We start from the raw sequence: 18,610 nt of genomic DNA, 5'->3' as shown, positions 1-18,610 counted from the left end.
AGGATTGACAGATGTGAATGTTTAACACACTTCAGTTTTTTTCTTATGACCTCTGATATGGCCAACATCATTCTTTATTATTCTAGTGTGTGCAAAAACCACGACTGACTGAAAACCATTTGTGTTCACTTAATTCATGGATGGGTTTTATTCCACTCTGTTCCAAAGTGTTCCGTATCCTCAAATGACTGAAGACATTCAACACCTTTTACCTCTCACTGATTTACCTCCAAGGCAAAGCTACTCAGTGAGGTATTCAGGATGTGCCAATATAAGGATCTAGCTTCTCTGATTTACTCACTTGCTATAAAGGCATATCAAGTTTCTAAACACTCAAACGCAGTGGTTCCAGCAACACAGAGAAAATAAATTCCATCTTTGACCTTTTTAAACTGCTCTTATAGCACCATTCTGTAAGGCTGAATTTATTTTTCTACTGAATATATTCAATTCAGTGTGGCTATAAGGCATTAGTTAGGATTAAAACTGGGTCAGCAGCACCAGGAATAAATAGCACTTTAACCGGAAGAATACAAAGGCTCCAAAACGTCCCAAAACTGCAATAACCAATCTATTTGCTCTAAGATTCAACATTCTGAGTGACATCTCGGTGTTTGTCCTACTGCCATCAGGAGGAGCAATGATTAATACAAGTTAAAAAACATATTTCCCAGAAGAATATGAAGGGGTCATCACAGGCTTTGAATGTGTAAATGACACCACTGTTATTCACAACGTGATAATGCCTGGGGGCTCTGATCTCAGCTAGGACAGCACTGTGCTATTTATTTTTACAAATAATTGACATAAATGAAGCCATCACACAAAAATTGATATATATATATATATAGTTAGATAGTAGAGAATGGGCCAGGGCCCGATCAGCCCACAGTGCAAGCAATGTGCCTGTATATTAGATGTATGTGATACTGTGCAGAGAAATGAAGATGTCACAGAGAATAGCTGCACGTAAAATTCTTCAATGAGAATAGAAGTATATTATCTTCAGTTAGGCCCACCTCCAATCAAGGTGGCTAAACTATACAGAATGTGTCTTCTTTTCTGTCTTCTTCGCCTAAATACGGATATACCATATGGATATTCCAGTTACGGATGCATGGATATCCCACTGCATTATCTGAAAACCCTATTTGCTATTTCTACAGAAAATCCTCTATCACAAGAACTATCACTGCCAATTGATTAAGGCTTCCTGACCTAAAGCACGAGGTCTACAGTATGTAGCAAAGACCTAAACCCACTTGTTGGCACTTCAGGCAGATTTATCCTATTGGTGGATAAAGCACTTTGGAGATAAACACAGTTTACTCTTGACAGCACGTAGCACCAAGATCTGTGATTGGGCTTCCTATGGAATTCAAACACACAGCTCTAAGTTGTACAGATGTGTACCAGTGCCCTCTACTGGTTGAGATCACAAACACTAAACAATTAATAGGGGTTGTCAGACCTCTTCTCGTGCAGCTTAGTTTATGTGGTTTGTCAGGCAGAACGCTGTCACTTTAGTATTGAAGAATTTGAATATGATTCTTCATGATGCATATTTGTGGTTAGCCAATGGCAAACATATTAGCCCATGACTGACCATAGATAACCACATGTTTTCTCGGGTTAGATATGCATGTACTGTGCCTCTGAATTTAACATTATTATGTACTGACCCCGTGTTTGAGAAAATGCATGCCTGCTTCTTTGTGGCATTTTTGTTGGAAGTGCATGCAGTATTAATGATGAAAACCAACAACAGGGAGGCAGCACGGTCTAGTGGCCAGAGAAACGTGCCCTATGGGCTGGGTTCTGCTCCCTCTGCCTCTCTCACCAGGTGGCCAGCTGCTCTGCATTATTTACACTGCAAATCATCTAGAGACCTCTGCATTGGGGCACTGCTGTGGTACAAACAAGAAAAGAAAAAAAAGAAAAGAAAAAAAAACCAAGCTCGGCCTTCCTAGGTGGCGAGATACAAAAGATGAAATAAAGATATTGTAAATCGGGAGCCAAAAAGCCAAGCTGTTAACATCTGTTCCCCTTGCCCTACTAGAAGAGAACTCTGGGATGTTCACATAAAAAGTGAACATGAATTTTCCAATACTGGTATTACATTATTGGTAAATTAATCGCCACTGTTGTTGTTTGAGAGGGGGAGGGGAGAGTTGTCTTTTTTTCATCTTGCTTTGACACATTTACTGGCATTAGTTTTTTCTACCAAAACGAGTAAGATGATAACTTTTAGTAGACAGTGTTTCCTTGATGACAAGATACACAACTATGAATATATTAATTGTACATTTGGTTTATGTTTAGCAGCAAAAATAAATAAATGAAATACTCCATAGCTGCAAGCAATCACCAGTTTTTAGCAGAAAAAGACTCAGGGACAGGAATTCCAAGCAAAGGCTTTGCTACAGAAACAGATGCCCATCACATTTAATGGGGAGCAAAAACATGAGAAGTTTAAAAACGTATAAACACAAATACACACTACTTCTGATTTTCTTTCTCTTGATTTTCCCCCCTGCAGAGGCTGTTTTCTATGCATGTGTGCACAGATCCCGTTTCTTGCTTGCAGACACACAAAGCTAGCTGCGACGCAAATTTAATCCTCAGTATCAGGCTGTCATCGCACTGAAATTAAACTGCTCATTTTTAACCAGAGGAAGCTTTTTTATGACTCGTTCTTCCAATAAAGCCATCACTCCATGCTAATGAGGTGTCTGGAGACAGCTCACATGGCCAGCCCCCAGTGCTGCCCCTGGGGCTGAGCAGGAGCTCAGGGCTGCCCAAGCTGCCCCGTGATGCCTCACGCACGCACCAGGAGCGGTGACCTCTGTCTGACCTCCTATAATCTCTTCGACTCCAGTGCATTCTGAGCAAAATTAAGAGATCTTCCTCTGGAACGCGGTGCTACAGGCAAATATGCCATAAGAAAATAAGAGCTATTCAGATGTATAAAATATTGCAAGCTGAAGCCCCATTACTATCTTCCCCTGATACTCTTCCAGTTCTCAAGAGCTGGCCACCTTCCCATGTCACTGCCAAACCACAAAATCACAGCTACCATTTAATTTATAGCTGAAGGAGACTGTTGATTTTGTACAATTAAGTAACATTAATACACTGTAAGGAACAAATTAAAATTTCACTTATTTACACTTTGTTAACACGCTCCTGCATGCGCAAAGGTTGAAAAAACAAGTCTGCTGCAAATTTACTCTATTTTCATTTTCATGGGGTAAGTAGACCTGGAAAGAGCAAATCCCTAAACTTATCAACCACACAAAGAATAGAGTTTAGAAGAGTTACTCAGAAAAAATAACTACTCTGTTGACTTCTGTTGTTGTTGTTTTTAAGCAGGTGGATCTCTCTACAGAAGACTTTGAGAAAGGAGTGTGCACACATATATACACACACATAACACAATGAAGCTTTAAGAGAATATTATCATATAAGGCAAGGTGAATATTCACTGTTTTTATGAAGATAGCATTATGGACAAAAAAAAAAAAAAAATAGGATGTAAAACAGTAGAAAATATGGCAGAGATATTTTCTGAACACACAACATTGGCACAACTTGCCTCTTGCCAGTCTCTGTGAGCTTGGGAATAACAACTAAAATCCCCACTGAGGACTAGCATCATGGCAGTATGTCTCTGCTTTATTTCCCTGCACAGCAAGAAAAGATGACTCAGAGATTTTACCAGTGGTTAAAAGGTCTGGCAGGGATGGACCCCATCTTTTTGAAGATAACAACCTTAATGAAGAAGCACAGTTCTAAAACATAACTTGATCAGTTAGTGTACTCAGAAGATGTCTTCTCTCAAACAGGCATACTGACTTCCTTAAGCATGAATCTCACATGACTGCAAAACGTACCTGAGAACTACTGATTCAGGAACTAATTGATTGGCTATTTTACTTCTAATGCTCTAACCAACCATGACTCTAAATATGCATGCTCTAAAGAAACCATTCTAAAGTAAACAAGTATTTCACATACACCTCCTCCAACCCAGCCCACAAAAAAGTTTGTGGTCCTCACTTCCCCTTATTTTATTTGAGGACCAAAACTGAAATGTGGAAACACACTTCTAACTTTATACTCGTGAGCTGTCCCAGTCAATTTATAAGACAACACCAAGATCAGTTGGATGACTAGCAAGGACCATGCTATGCATGGTTTTTTTTTTTTTAATTTTAAGATTAGGGTCTGGCAATCAACATGCCAGTAAGCCTCATGTCTGTGCCTGAGAAGATCATGGAGCAGATCCTCCTGGAAGACATGCTAAGGCACATGCAAGATGAGGAAGCGATCCAAGACAGCACAGCTTCAAGTAGGAGAGATGTACTTGACCAATTAGGTAACCTTTTACAGTGAAGTGCCAGCATCTGTGCACAGAGGAAGGGCAATTGATGTCATCTACCTGGACTTGCGCAAGTCCTTTGACATGGTCCCACAAAACATCTCTAAACTGGGAAGATACAGATTTGAAGGCTGGAATATTAGGTGGATAAAGAGTTGGTTGGATGGTCTCAGCCAGAGGGTTACAGCCAACAGGTCTCTGCCCAGGTGAAGGCCAGTGACAATAGTGAAAAGAAATACTGACTGAACTGGGCTCATTTAGCTTGGAGAAGAGAAGGCTCCAGGGAGACCTCATTGCAGCCTTCCAGCATGTAAGGGGAGCTTATAAATAGAAGGCAGACCAACTGTTTTGCACAGACAGATAGAAACAGGACAAGGAAGAATGGCCTTAAACTAAAAGAGGGGAGATTAAGGTTAGATGTTAGGAAGAAATTCTTTACTCAAAGGGTCGTGAAGCACTGGCACAGGCTGCACAGAGGAGCTGTGGATGCCCCATCCCTGGAGGCGTTCAAGGCCGGGTTGGATGGAGCATTGGAGGTTGATAACTCCACCCATGGCAAGGAGGTTGGAACAGGATGATCTTTTAAAACCCCTTTCAACCTAAGCCAATCTATGATTTTATGATATGATAACTAATACAGAGACTAATTACTGAATGTCAATAAATGTGTCCTTCTAATAACCCTGCAAAGCAGAAAACTAGTGTTGTCCTGATTTTTCACAGATGGAAGATGGATACATGAAGAAATTAAATGGGAGAGGCAGTCTCTAGGGTAAGCATGACGTAAACCAGTCAAATCTTTATAGGTCAAAACTGCCACTTTGAATTGCACCTAGCAACAGATGGGAAGCCAGATTCATTCCATTATGTGTCCTTTTCAGTAAGGATTCAGAAAATAACCAGTGTAAATACTACTCCTTATTTTTTGCTATTGTTGTTTTTAGGCACTGTTAGGATGGAACAGAATGTACTGTGCTGAAATGGAGGGGAAAACAGTGAGTTTTGGAAGGGTAACATTTACCTACAGATTTTGTAAATGAGGAGTTGCTTTTTGCCCAGTTTATTCCCAGCAGCTCTGAAATGTCCCATATGAGTGAAGACATTTGGTCACCAGCCCAGTGTTCGCTCAAAGGCAGTATAAACAGAAAGCAGGCAAAAAGGAACAGTGGTGCTTATCAGACTGTTGCTGCTCTCTCTCTCTTGCCGCCTTCCACAGTCTGTAGGGCACACCATATGAAAAGTAAAATACCCAGCTACATTTTGCTTATCTGACACATTTCAGAAAAAATAAATAAAGGCATCCACTGAAGGTTACTTCTTTTTAATTCCGTCTGATGTTGACAGAAGGGGTGCTTAGAATTAGACAAAGATAAAATGGTTTTAAATATGTATATATTTAAGAGGTTATCTCAAAGGAAAAAATATTTTTCTACTATGGTTGGCTACTATCTCAGCCTTGCTTTAAACATTTATCTGATGAAATCACTGCATTCCTCAAAAGAGACAGTTCATGAATCCTCAAGATTCTTATGGCTAATAAATGATTAAACGGCCCAAACTCTGTACTTTTAATAGCAAGTGTCTGACTCCATGCCTAGTTAAAAAAAAAAAAAAGAACACCAGGTTTAGCATGCCATACCACCCTTACTGGGATAATTCACTTTCAAAAAGCAGACAGCTGGATGAGATGTTGTCTAACCATCTCAACTCAGTAATTATACACCCTTTCAATCACTGAATTCATTGTGGAGCAACATCCCCAGGACAAAGGCATTAACTCTGCAGAAATTAAAGTAAAATGAAGTAAGAACATCAGTTTTTGTTCCCAACTACCTGCTTTTAGAGCTGTTATTTGAGACCGATTCTAAATATTCAGTGGTGACCCCATTTCAGACAGCACTACGAATGCTCTACAAATTAGAAGAGGACTTGCTAATATTTATAGTACTCTGCTATCCAGGTGTCTCACAGCATTTAAGAGACATTCATGAAAGCAGCCTCTAGAAGCTGTAAATCACACAGCTGATGGCAAATGGAGTTACAGATAAGTTAAATGACTTTCATGAGATTAGTTGAACACCTGAAAGTCTAGATTAAGTCCCTTACACTTCTCACCCATGTGTTTTTATTGAAGTCAAGCATCACAGTTTATCTAGCATGGCAGAATGCCTGCCTGCTCCAGAAGGAGCTTAGCCAAATCTGGACATCCAATTCAGTTTCCTATTGGGTTCCACAAAGAATCTTGCAAATCAGCTCCATGAATAAGGTCTTAGATAGCATCAAGATCTCTTAGACCAAATATCAGTCAGCATTGCAGACAAGAAAAGACCTGTAGGAAAACACTGAAGAGAAACACAGTAAAACTTCTTATTGCATGTGCAGCTTTACAGAGAACAGCCCAACTCTGCTACATCCCATCATGTATTTCTAGACATGACCTAACACATCCACCTGAGCTCTCTCCTTGTTTCCCTAAGCATGGGAACAAACACAGCAACACAAGGAATGCAGGAAAAAAACAACATAACAGCACCTCCGAAGTTGACAGAAGCTCCTCAGAGGGCAACTCAAAGCCCTAAAGAGTACAATAAAAAGTGCACTGGTTCTGCACAGTAAGAGGTACTGAATGACAAGGGAGGGATCTGTGCTCTGCATTTAGATGTGCCAATAGGTCATTGCCAACCTGAAAGCCAACAATTCTTAAGAAAAGCCACAACTGATGGAATTAATTATATCGAAGCTGCACTAGGAACAAGATCATAAAAAAAATTCTCTCTGCAAAATATTAATTACTAGAGATAGAAGATGTTTGGGAAGAAATGAAGATGAGTCATGTCAGGTTGAAGAATGGACAAACTAGGTCAGTATAAGCTTTTCTTTCCCAAAAAGCACCATCAATAGGAGCATACAATAAGAGCAGCTGCACAACATGGAACCAGAGCCAGATACCTCCACAGACAGTTCGCAAGTCTGAAAATTCACTTGTATTTTGAGCTATCTCCATACTGGCCATTCTCAGCACACCAAGGCCATCAGAGCACGTGTCCTCTATCTGACTGTAATTTTGAATACAGCTTACTTAACAAGAATTAACTTGAAGACCATACCTTCAAGTTAATCTGACTAGTTTTGATCCTTCTGCAGTTCCTGAAAGATATTCGAAATTATACAGCATACATCTTGAAGCTCTTCAGTTGTCCAAGGTAACAGAAAAGTTTTATAGTCCATTTTTATGCAGTGAAACATCTTGAACATTTTAATCGTTCCCTTGTATAAGTCCTTATTTGTAACTAATTTAAAAAAAAAAAAAAAAAAAAAAAAAAAAAAAAAAAAAAAAAAAAAAGGGGGGGGTGTCAAACTGCCTGCCTTTTAATACAAGCCCAGAAAAAAAGAAAGATGAAACTCCACAAACGCTTCTGGAAATTAAATCTCCAAGTGTTACCCCTGAGTGCAAATAGGCTAAGTCAAACTAGACAAGCTAGGTCACTGGAAATAACCATTCTCCTTACATTACTGAGTAAACAGTAAAATATAGTGGAGAAAATCTAACATGCAGAGATCACAGCACAAAGCTTAACAGAGATTATGGCCAATGCTTCCCAGAACCTGTGTCAAAGGAGTCCCAAGAGAACAAATTCTTGAGTTGTCCCCACTTCAGTCTAGTAAAAAAAAAAAACAAAAAAAACTTGTAATAAAAATACACTGTATTACCAAAACGCCTCAATGAATCTATGATAGAGTGGAACTTTTCCACATTTGCTATTATTTTATCAAGTGAAAAGTTCGATTTCACTTAAGTTTGTTCTGTATAATTTCATCAATGTGCAACAACAGAAAATAAGTATACAAGTTTCACAGACTTTATTTTTACAATGTAGTTTTTAAATTTGCCACTTTCCTATTTTGAAAGTCTTAACAACAGAACGCATTCACTCAGCCCTTTCCCAACCAAGCAAAACGCTCACTGGGATTTCCTTTTCAAGCCCGCTAATTGAAAACATTCTGCAGCTTATTAGTCACCATACAGATTATCTGCTGACATGCAAACTCTCAGTCATTCCAGACTTGTTAATTAACACGTAATTACTGATCCCACAGTGACTGGACTGCAGGTGTGATGCGCTGGGTCCTGCTCTAATAACCATTCCTCTCAGATCCCAGCACAGAAGGAATACACAGCAGATAGATTTTCCCAGAACACCATCCCACCCTCCCCAGAAGTACTCAGCCTCTGTTTTGTTTTTAGTACATGATTTTTTTCTGCCTGGGTTCATTATGTCCAGCTTCCACCCACACCCTATTACAGAACAGCAACAAAAAACCTGCACTCACATCAGCCTGGCTCAGCAGGAGCTGGCCTAGGGCAGCTGCTCTGCGGTGAATTTAAATAGGAAGACCTAGAGTAAAAGAAAGAGAATGAAGAAGAGAATAATAAGGAGAGAGCAGATACATCCAGGCGTTTCTGTGACTACCTAAATAATTACCTCACCTACTGGTTTATTCAATGCAAGAGAATACTTGGCCAAGTTTTGCTACAGCATAAATCTTGCCGTAAAAATATTACTCTCCATTCAATTACTGTCATGTGAAACCTCGTGTTACTGTAATTATTCCCTCTATGCATTCCTTGGTTAACGGGATGTTCAAGAAGAAACTCTCTCCAGATCCCTTAATGCTGAATTTTCTGTAAGACTTGAAATGATTGAAGTGTCTTTGCTTAAGTAAAGAAAAAATGCTTTCAAAGATTAATAGTGAGAGTAAAAAGACACTGCCATGGAAACTTAGGTCAGATGAAATAACAAGCTTATAATTCCTTATTAGCAAGGGCATATTGGTCATGAGATGTGGTCAAGAACCAAGTCCATGAGGAACTTAATTAAGCAAAGCACCTTTGCCAAGAATTTATCCAAAGTTTATCCAAATTCAAAATAATTAGAACAGATTGTTAGAATCAAACAGAGTAGGCATGTAATTCTACTACTACTGAATTCAGAAATCAAATTACGTTTGTTACCCTAATGAGAGGAGATGATACTACACATTTTTAAAAATTCCATCCAACAAATGTAGAGTTTCACAACAAATAATTTCCATATGCCTGAGACAGAATCTCTGACATCAATATGACCAGAAGTCAAGAAAGTTACTACCTCAGATGGAATTTCACAATTCATTGCACTATGCTTCACTATGAACCACTGAATATATACATGACAAATGAGTTTTCTATGCTCGTTCCCTATCATATGAGAGAAAGCAAAGGATTAAATTATTCTAGGTATGAGACACATTTAAGGTGAAAGATTCAGTTTCATTTGCTGCGTTTCAATAGCAACAAAACCTTTATAACTATGGACCACTGTTAGGCCCTTCAACTGCCACAGAACGGCATCAACTCCGCTTTCCATGCACTCACTGTCAATTATACTCTTGGTTTATGAGCCTTTTTAGTAGGAAATGATAAGAAAGTTAGTGCCAGTACAAATAGGTAAAGAGTCACTAATTAAAGCTAGAAAGGGACTTCTGGAATTAATAAATCTTTTTTTATGGGATACTCTCAGGGAAGTGGATGTACATTTGGATCAGAGGAAAGCGCAAGTCCCTCTGGAACAAAGATGCAGAACGTGACAACAGGTAGAAATGGAAATTCCTGTGAAAGACGATGCAGAAACTGTCAGATCTATGTGAAGGTATTAAACCAGAACAGAAGTAATTTCTTTCATTAAACATGGCACATTAAAGGCATTAAAGTCCAACAATACTTCAACAGCCATGAAGCTGGTACAGAAGGAGCTATAGCGATCTTACTACATCAGATTGATGCTAAAATCCTGACTGCAATGCTTTTAGATTCCATAGATTTCATGATTTTTTTTTTTTATTTTCCACGGATTTCAGATTTGCAGATTTGACAGCACATCCCTCAAAAAACTGAAGCTGCGGAAACCAATGGACATGTGATAGACTAAGAAAGTTTGTGCACTGGAATTTAAAGATAATTTCTCCTATAGCTAGTAAAAAGCCTTTTATGCAATTCAGTAACTAAAGGGAACTGAAAAGAAAATTAAAAACTCTGAAGAAAGGAAATGTAAGGTAGTTGTTCATGAAGTGATGATAGGTGAGAAAAACAGCTTTATATAATCAGTGATTAAGGTGATGTATTCAGCTTGACAGCTGACACTTATTGTGAACTGCTGCATGACAGTCAGCTGAAAATACTGCCTACTGAGCAGAATTCAGAGTGAAATTCCAGCTCTGCAAGAGTTAACATAATTCTGTGAGAATGAAGCAAATTCTGTACCTGACCCTGTCTGTGATACATCAGTCTTCATCATCTTTAAGTGGCCTGACCTCTTCCTCCTAGCAAAATGATGAAAGACAGGTACTAAAGGTACTCAAATTCACATCCCAGCTTCTAGGATAGAGGCAGTTTCTGAATAAGAAAATGAGAAAAAGAATAACTAGAAAAAGTCACTCGCAGCCACATCTAAGGAAGGGATCAAAGGCTTTTTCCTTTCCAGGCAACGCTGGAACAGGCCTGCCAGCAGCACAATACAGAGACACAAAGAGGCTTCCAGCCTCAACCTGGCTGCTGAGAAAGTAGGACAAAATGCTGAAAGGAAACAAGTCAGGTGCCATCCTGTTTCTCATTCCTTTGCTGACATTATTCACAGAAGCTGGCCAGAAAACACTTCTCTATACCTCCTGTTCCAGCACTCATACCTTTTCCTTTCTACAATTATTCTCTTATTTTTAAGTAATACCAAATGAAGTCCACTATGCCTCTGGAAGGATCACAGAAACAATCCAACAAACAAAACCACCCAATGGCATTTCAAATATATTCTTAAAATTGTGCTTTCAGATCATGTCCCATAGGTTGCAGTGCTAATAAGAAGCACCCCTTTGGAGAAAAAAAAAAAAAGACATGAGAAAGGAAATGCACACAGTTTTGTGTTCCAAAATAAGACTAGAGAAGAGCTGACTTGAAAGTGAAATTCAAACAGAGGCTCCTCAAGTCGAAATCATTTTTATAACAATACACTTGAGAAACAGTTAGAAATTATTAATTCTTTAATCTTTCCTCCCTTATTTGTTAATCTTACAGAAATAAATGTGTTCCATCATGATTGCATTTTCTCTAAGATGAATCACAGAATCGTAGGGGTTGGAAGGGACCTCCAGAGATCATCGAGTCCTTCAGAGATCAACCCCCCTGCCAAAGCAGGTTCCCTACACCAGGTCGCACAGGTAGGCATCCAGGCAGGTCTTGAACATCTCCAGAGAAGGAGACTCCACCACCTCCCTGGGCAGCCTGTTCCAGTGCTCCGTCACCTCACTGTAAAGAAGTTCTTGCGCACATTTGTGCGGAACTTCCTATGCTGCAGTTTCCAGCCATTTCCCCTTGTCCTGTCTCCACTCACCACTGAAAAGAGTCCGGCCTCGCCATTCTGCCCCCCACACCTTAGATATTTATAGACCTGGATCAGGTCCCCTCTCAGTCTTCTCTTCTCAAGGCTGAACAGACCCAGTTCACTCAGCCTTTCTTCATAGCAGAGATGCTCCAGGCCCTTCACCATCTTCGTGGCCCTCCGCTGGACTCTTTCCAAGAGATCCCTGTCTTTTTTTGTACTGGGGAGCCCAGAACTGGACGCAGTACTCCAGATGAGGCCTCACCAGGGCAGAGTAGAGGGGGAGGATCACCTCCCTCGACCTGCTGGCCACGTTCTTTTTAATGCACCCCAGAAATATGAAATATATCTCCAGAAAAGTCACTCCAATATTTCTGCTCCAGAATTAAAAGGGGCAAACACAATCTGGAAAGGAAGGGCATAAAGACGAAAGGGAATTTATCCACATTATCTAAACATTGTTCAGAAGATAGAGAACTGCCTGAATTAGTTGCTGATTCAGGCTTAATATTTACTTACCACTACAGTACTACAGCAATATTTCAATATTAAATACACAGTTCTGACTCATTTCTAGACACTTCCTGATTCCATGTGCTCACTTAGTGCATTCCCCAGCAGAGCTGTCCTTTCCAGCTAGTCTGATACACAGACGTTATTACTGAGTATACAAACACAATGGCAGCAATAAAGAATAGAAATTTACATCAAATGTAACCTCATTAACCTAATTGTATGATTATATCTTGCTTTGACTACTTGAATGCATTAATAAAAAAAATATTCTGTTACATACTATTAAAGATTATATCTTGTTTCATTTCCTAAATACTAACATTCCAGCTTATTTCTTCATCTTGATTTTAAATATCTTAACTTTAAACACCTAGCAAGGGGATTTGGAAAGAAGTTTGAAATAGAAATCCAGAGCATTGCCCTGCACTGTGGAGGCCACAGAAGTATACTGTAGATTTCTATTTGCTCGCTTCCCCATACACACTGTCAGACTGGATAACCAAGAGCCAGACAGAAAGAGGAGAATATGACTGCATGGCCTCCATTTATCAGATTGCTACAGCTTTGTAAGGTAATTTTTAACACGTGTCCAGGAAGAATTATAGGAAGGTCTTTAAGCAACTGGAAAAATAACAATGCTTACTCCAACAGTGCTGCATTTAGCTGAGGTGACAGCAGTTCTTTTGATGGGGAATGCCCATAGTCCCTAACTTCAGATTTCTTTTTCCAACCAAGCACTGTGGGAACATACTTTAGGCAACTTTTTCAGACAACACTGGCCAGAACATCAGCTGGCAGCACTATTTTACCTCACACAGCACAATTCAAAATACTGATTTTCATTATATCAGTCTTTTAGAAGAATTCTGAGGAGGCATCTGTAAACAACAGGCTTGGGCCAATTAAAGAGTATGAATTTCCACCTACTGAACTCCACTGCACAGGCCGTGGTCCCTGAACAATTATTTCAAATGTGACAGTGTTTTTGCTTTGTATAGTTACAGAAAAGTGATGGCTGCACTTGAATATTTCTCTAGAAGATCTTCCACCCCGTATGAATAAGAGATACTCTAAGAGAAGATATTTTAAAATATGCAGTTAACAGCTGAGGATCCATTACAGATGAAGTTAATATCTTTATGATAAACGGGAGGGATCTTGTTAATTTAATATACTTTGAATCATGTCCTGAGGATGCCAGAACAAGCCTCACACACTTAATAAGAACAAAAAGACACAGCTTGTTTTTGAGAAGTGCTCAATAATTAGCATCCTGTGATGATGTGAGTACAATTAGTAGAGCTCCAGAAAGTTCAACACTTCTGAAAGACATCAAGGTATGCAATACAAACTTCTAAAAGAAAATACCACATCAATCAAACAACTTACACTGAGATTTAAGGTAGATTATGTTGCTGGACTTTCACTACTGTGCTTCAGATGATATAATTTTGTAAGCTGTAATAAACTGATTATAAGCCTAAGTGGTCTTGAAGGTACGGACGCTTCTTCAAAGGTCAGTTTCACCCACTTGAAAAGATACCACTATGCAGCTGTGCTGTGTTACTTTTATATTAAGCCCTACTACAGGTTCTTTAGATTGGACTCAGAGTCACTTTGTAGTAAGTTATGTCCATAGCAAACCAAACAGAATGGACTTTCAGACTGCATAATCAAGCCCTGTAGGGTTTCCTTAAAAAAGTAAATCTGATTCACGTAAGTTTAACTTCTACAAGTGAATATACAAATTCAAATTAAATCAGTGTAACTATTTTTAAAACAGTATTTAGTTGTGTGTGGAAAAATAAGAGTTCATTTAATTACATCAGTTTCCTTTTACTCATTCTTAAATAAATTTCAAACTAAATTTGTAAATACTTAAATGTATAGATAATCACAGCAGAGCTCTAAAAATACCCAATTAATTTCATATACCTACTTGGATCTTTAAGGATTAACAACCATAATAATTACCCAAGAGCCACAGAACAATTATCCACATTATTCTTTAAGTCATATGATTTTATATGAAACGTAATAAGGGAACGTTCGCTGTATTAACAGAAGAAATCTTTGCAACCTAAACCACCTAGAGAAAGTTGAATTACATTTAAAAATCCTTCAGTACCTGACTGTTAGTGACTTACAGTAAGGTTTGTATATACCATACTGTTGCACTATTTCAAAAGTACAAACAGAACACCTACAATTTTAAATTAGCATCCCTGCAAATAAATCAGGAAAGCTACATTTTTTTATGAGAGTCTGTGCATGAATTCTGATAATACGGTAGAAAATGATTGGTGCCAGACTTACTTGCCTGCAAACTTACGCTTGTTATCATTCCACAAGGAAAAGACCAGAACTAGAGACAGTGCAGGCAAATCTGTGAGTTTCACTGCTCTTTTCTAGAACTGCTTTTCTCACCTGTGGAATGGAACACACAAAGGGAACTTGCAAACAAGAACTCCTTAACATTTTCCTGTAAACCATCAAGATACTGTGCCAGTGCTACATGGCATCATTTGTCCATCTTATGCTGCAGACAAGACTGGTAAGAAAAGTTTTGAAAGGGAGATGCTGGAAATGTTTGCTGTTTATTTAGAACCCATGTAAAAAGCAACTGATGTTCAGCAACAAAAGTGATGAATTTATCTAACATCTAAAGGCTGCGTAAAGAAATATCAGGTTGTTTTAGGGATACTAAAAACTATTACAAAAAAAGTAGATCTGTCATTTAAACAGATTCACTCCAGTTGGCACTGTCAGACATACTCAATTGAAAAAGAAGAACAATGGAGGTCTGCACACGATACAATTAATTATTAACTAATTATTAATTATAGAATTAATACATGCCAATTTCTTTTCAGAAATAAAGCATGCAGTTACAGATAAAATATTCAGATTTTATAATATTTAAGCAAGGATTTGAGCTGTTAATCTGTTGTACCTAATCTTCTGTCTCTGAAATACAAGGACCGTAATGATGAACTGTAACTGAGCTTACTACTGGAAGTGACTAAATCACTGAAGATTATAATGGAGCAGCACAGACTTCATTATGCTAGTTTAGATTCTGGTTGATGCGATACCAAGAAAAGACTGCCTGCCTTATCAGAAGAAGCAGAGTATCTCCCAGATTTTGGCAGAAGTTGAGCTCAGAGTTCTTGGAATAAAAAAAAAAAAAAAAACAATTTGCAAAGCATCTGCAAGAATTCTACAACCTGCAGTTGCAAAAGACTGACTTTCTCCACTCTGTAGAATCCAGTGAATGTCTCTGCTAGTAAAAGAGGAATGAAAAGCGTGTATATATTATCTGAATCATTTCTATTTCTCCCCAAGCTCAGTGGACATTGAAGTCCAAAGCATGGTCCATCCTTCATTATTCTATGAAATTAGAATCCAAAAATGCAGAATGGGAGGGATTCTGGAATCCAGGTAAAATCATGCATGAATTTGTAAGATATAATAACTACAAGAACATGACACAGAGTACAAAGAAAAACAACAGGTTTGGGTTTTTTTTTATACCTACAAAATCTGTACCTGTCATCTGTATGGAGACCTATGAAAAACATTTTTTAAGAATTTTTCAGAAGCCTTGTTTCAGCACTGCAAGAGTTTGCAAAAAAAAACCACATCCCAAATTACTGAATTCCTAAGTGCAGTCATAAGGCATTAAAAGGTATTAAAAGAAACAAAAAAACTATGTGAGAATTGCAGACAGCAGCAGGGAGCTGTTACTCACCCCAGTGGTTGTAGAACAAGCCAGGCAGTCATGGCACAGGAAAATGAGTATTGATGAATCTGTGCAACACTTCCTCAAAGCCATGGAAGTTAACACACAGCTCCAATCAAGGCTTTCTGTATGCAAAAATAAAACCAAAGCAGGCCCCCTCAGGTACTAAATATAGCTTCAGTTCCAAACTTCCTGAGAAATGCTCCAAGCTGCGTGCTGCAGTTAACGCACCAAGGGCCCAGATGAGCTCGAGCAGCAGTCCCAGGTGAATCTCATGAGGTTCAGCAAATCCAAGAGGAACAGCCTTGCACCTGGATCATGGCAACCCACCCCCATCAGTACAGGCTGGGGAATGAAGGGATGGAGTACAGTCCTGCTGAAAATGATTTGGGGATACTGGTGGATGGGAAGCTGGACATCAGACAGCAATGTGCCCTTACAGCCCAGAAAGCCAGCTGAATCCTGGGCTGCTTCAACAGTAGTTTGGCCAGAAGGGTGGGGGTGGTGATCTTGCCCCTCTGCTCCAGGTTGGTGAGACTTCACCTGGAGTACTGCATTTAGATGTGGGGTCCTCAGTACAGGAGAGATGTGGATCTGTTGGAGCACATCCAGAGAAAAGCCACAAAAATTCTCCAAAGGATGGAGACATCCCCTATGAGGACTGGCTGAGAGAGCTGGGACGGTTCAACCTGGAGAACAGAAGGTTCTAGAGAAAGCTGAGAGTGGCCTTTCAGTATCTAAAGAGGTATAAGAAAGAAGGGACAGACTTTTTCACAGAATCTGTGAAAAAGGGGAAATGGTTTCAAACTAAAAGAGGGGAGATTTACATTGGGTATAAGGAAATAGTTTCTTGTAATAAGGGCGTTGAAGCACTGGCACAGGATGCTCAGAGATGTGGTGGATGGCCCGTCCTTGGAGGCATACAAGGTCAGACTGAACAGGGCTTTGAGCACCTGATCAAGCTGTAGGTGTCCCTGCTCACTGCAGGAGCGTTGGCTTGGATGACCTTTAAGGGTGCCTTCCAACTCAAACAATTCTATGACAATTCTATGAAAATGTATTCCAGTACAGAGTGTGGAGGTAACAATGGCTCTTTGAGCACCTGCCTATAAAATCACATCTTAACCATTTGTTTCCAGTGTCCACATCCCTCACATCTCCTTAAAGCAGCTATCACAACAACTGCTGTCAATTTGAAACTGACAGCACAACCCTCACCCTGGTGCCATTAAAACAAGATATTGCATAGAGTTACTTACTAGATCAGGCTACACAGCCTGAATTGCTGACAGCCTGTGGCTTTATAACTCCAAATACACCATAGCAAAATATGTATGTGAGTTCTCACAGGGGTATGCATTCACGAGTTCATATGCATGCACACACTTTGCAATGGCTCATGTATAAAAATGCACAACATTCATGCTGTAAGAGAAAACGACAGCATGAAGCTTTGATCCGTGTTTTTTTAACAGATCAGGTGAAGAAAAAGTAAATGAAAAAACCTGCATCAAATCTGCAGTACAGACACAGTAACTGACATTCACAAAGCAGTACCTTAGGCAGAATTCATTTTGAGCAAACACTCAGAGCAGGTAGAGCAGCTCAGCAGGTTGTGGCACAAACCCCATGCAGAGCTCTGGCTGCAGCCAGGGCTGCCTGCTGCTCCTTCCAGGAGGGTGCCTTCCTTCCCTTGTTCCACAATCCATGCCTCTGCACCACACGCTGCCCAGGGATGCTTTGGGCTTGGCATTCTTGGCATTTCATCCGCCAACCCTGCTCGCTTCTGATAGGCACTGAACTTTTGCTGGAGCTATAGCTAATGTCTCAGGGCGCTACACACACGATCAGATTGATTATTATAACCGTAAGAGGAGAAGGAAGAGAATAGAAATCAATGACTTACTGGACCAAAGAAGAATCAATTATCCAGCAATTCTGCTTTTGCTAATTCTGCCACACAATCTCATCTATTAAAGTTCCATCATTATTTGAATTAATTGTTGCTGTCACAGCAATAATACTCACATTCTGCAACTACCTAGCTTATATTAGAACCAATTTAGTAATACTGCCTGCATATAATGAACTGGTTTGTAGTTTAATTATAGTGCTTACCAGATAATTTATTAGACAGCAATAAAGTTTAGATTTACTGTTCATGCAATATTGTTGCATTATTAGAAGATGTATACATGAAGCTACATTCTGCTCTCAATTACACAAGTATAAATCTTGAGCAACTCAGCTGAAGTCAACAGTTATTTTAAATTGGCACGCAGCTACTTTGCATTCAGAAATCTGTAATAAAAAGCAGAGTTTTGTTCCATGTGTGTGCATTACTTACAGCACTCCAGGTGGTTACTTTGATAATGATACGGAATATTTCTCTGTTGTTGAAATAAACGGCCATCCTGTTACAGAAAGAGGTTTATCATAATGAAGGAAATAAACTAAATATGTAGTGCAAGAAGCAGCACTCAGGCAATTTGTGGTATATGCTCAGAGTTCAACTAAAAAGGAAAGCTGCTCCCAAAAATGTGTATTTGGTTTGCCTTA

The 18,610-nt window shown here is 39.2% G+C and overlaps 1 protein-coding gene across 8 annotated transcripts in view; it reads right to left on the bottom strand.

Moving 5' to 3' along the window:
- Positions 1–18,610, bottom strand: part of SORCS2 (sortilin related VPS10 domain containing receptor 2) — a 581,186-nt gene that overhangs the window by 407,192 nt on the left and 155,384 nt on the right. Inside the window, exon 1 of one of the 8 annotated variants that reach the window (XM_048942850.1) lies at positions 16,061–16,248. The exons of 6 other annotated variants lie outside the window; for them this stretch is intronic. In XM_048942850.1, coding sequence (XP_048798807.1) covers positions 16,061–16,144 — 84 coding nt within the window. In that variant the 5' untranslated portion in view covers positions 16,145–16,248. Of the gene's footprint in view, positions 1–14,629; positions 14,735–16,060; positions 16,249–18,610 lie in introns of those variants that run through there. One more of the 8 variants, XM_048942854.1, reaches the window with a different exon arrangement.

This window comes from Lagopus muta, chromosome 4 (genome assembly GCF_023343835.1).
Source record: "Lagopus muta isolate bLagMut1 chromosome 4, bLagMut1 primary, whole genome shotgun sequence".
Classification (NCBI taxonomy): Eukaryota; Metazoa; Chordata; class Aves; order Galliformes; family Phasianidae; genus Lagopus; species Lagopus muta.
The sequence above is the reverse complement of the archived record's forward strand: the minus strand, read 5'-3'. Positions and strand labels throughout refer to the sequence as shown.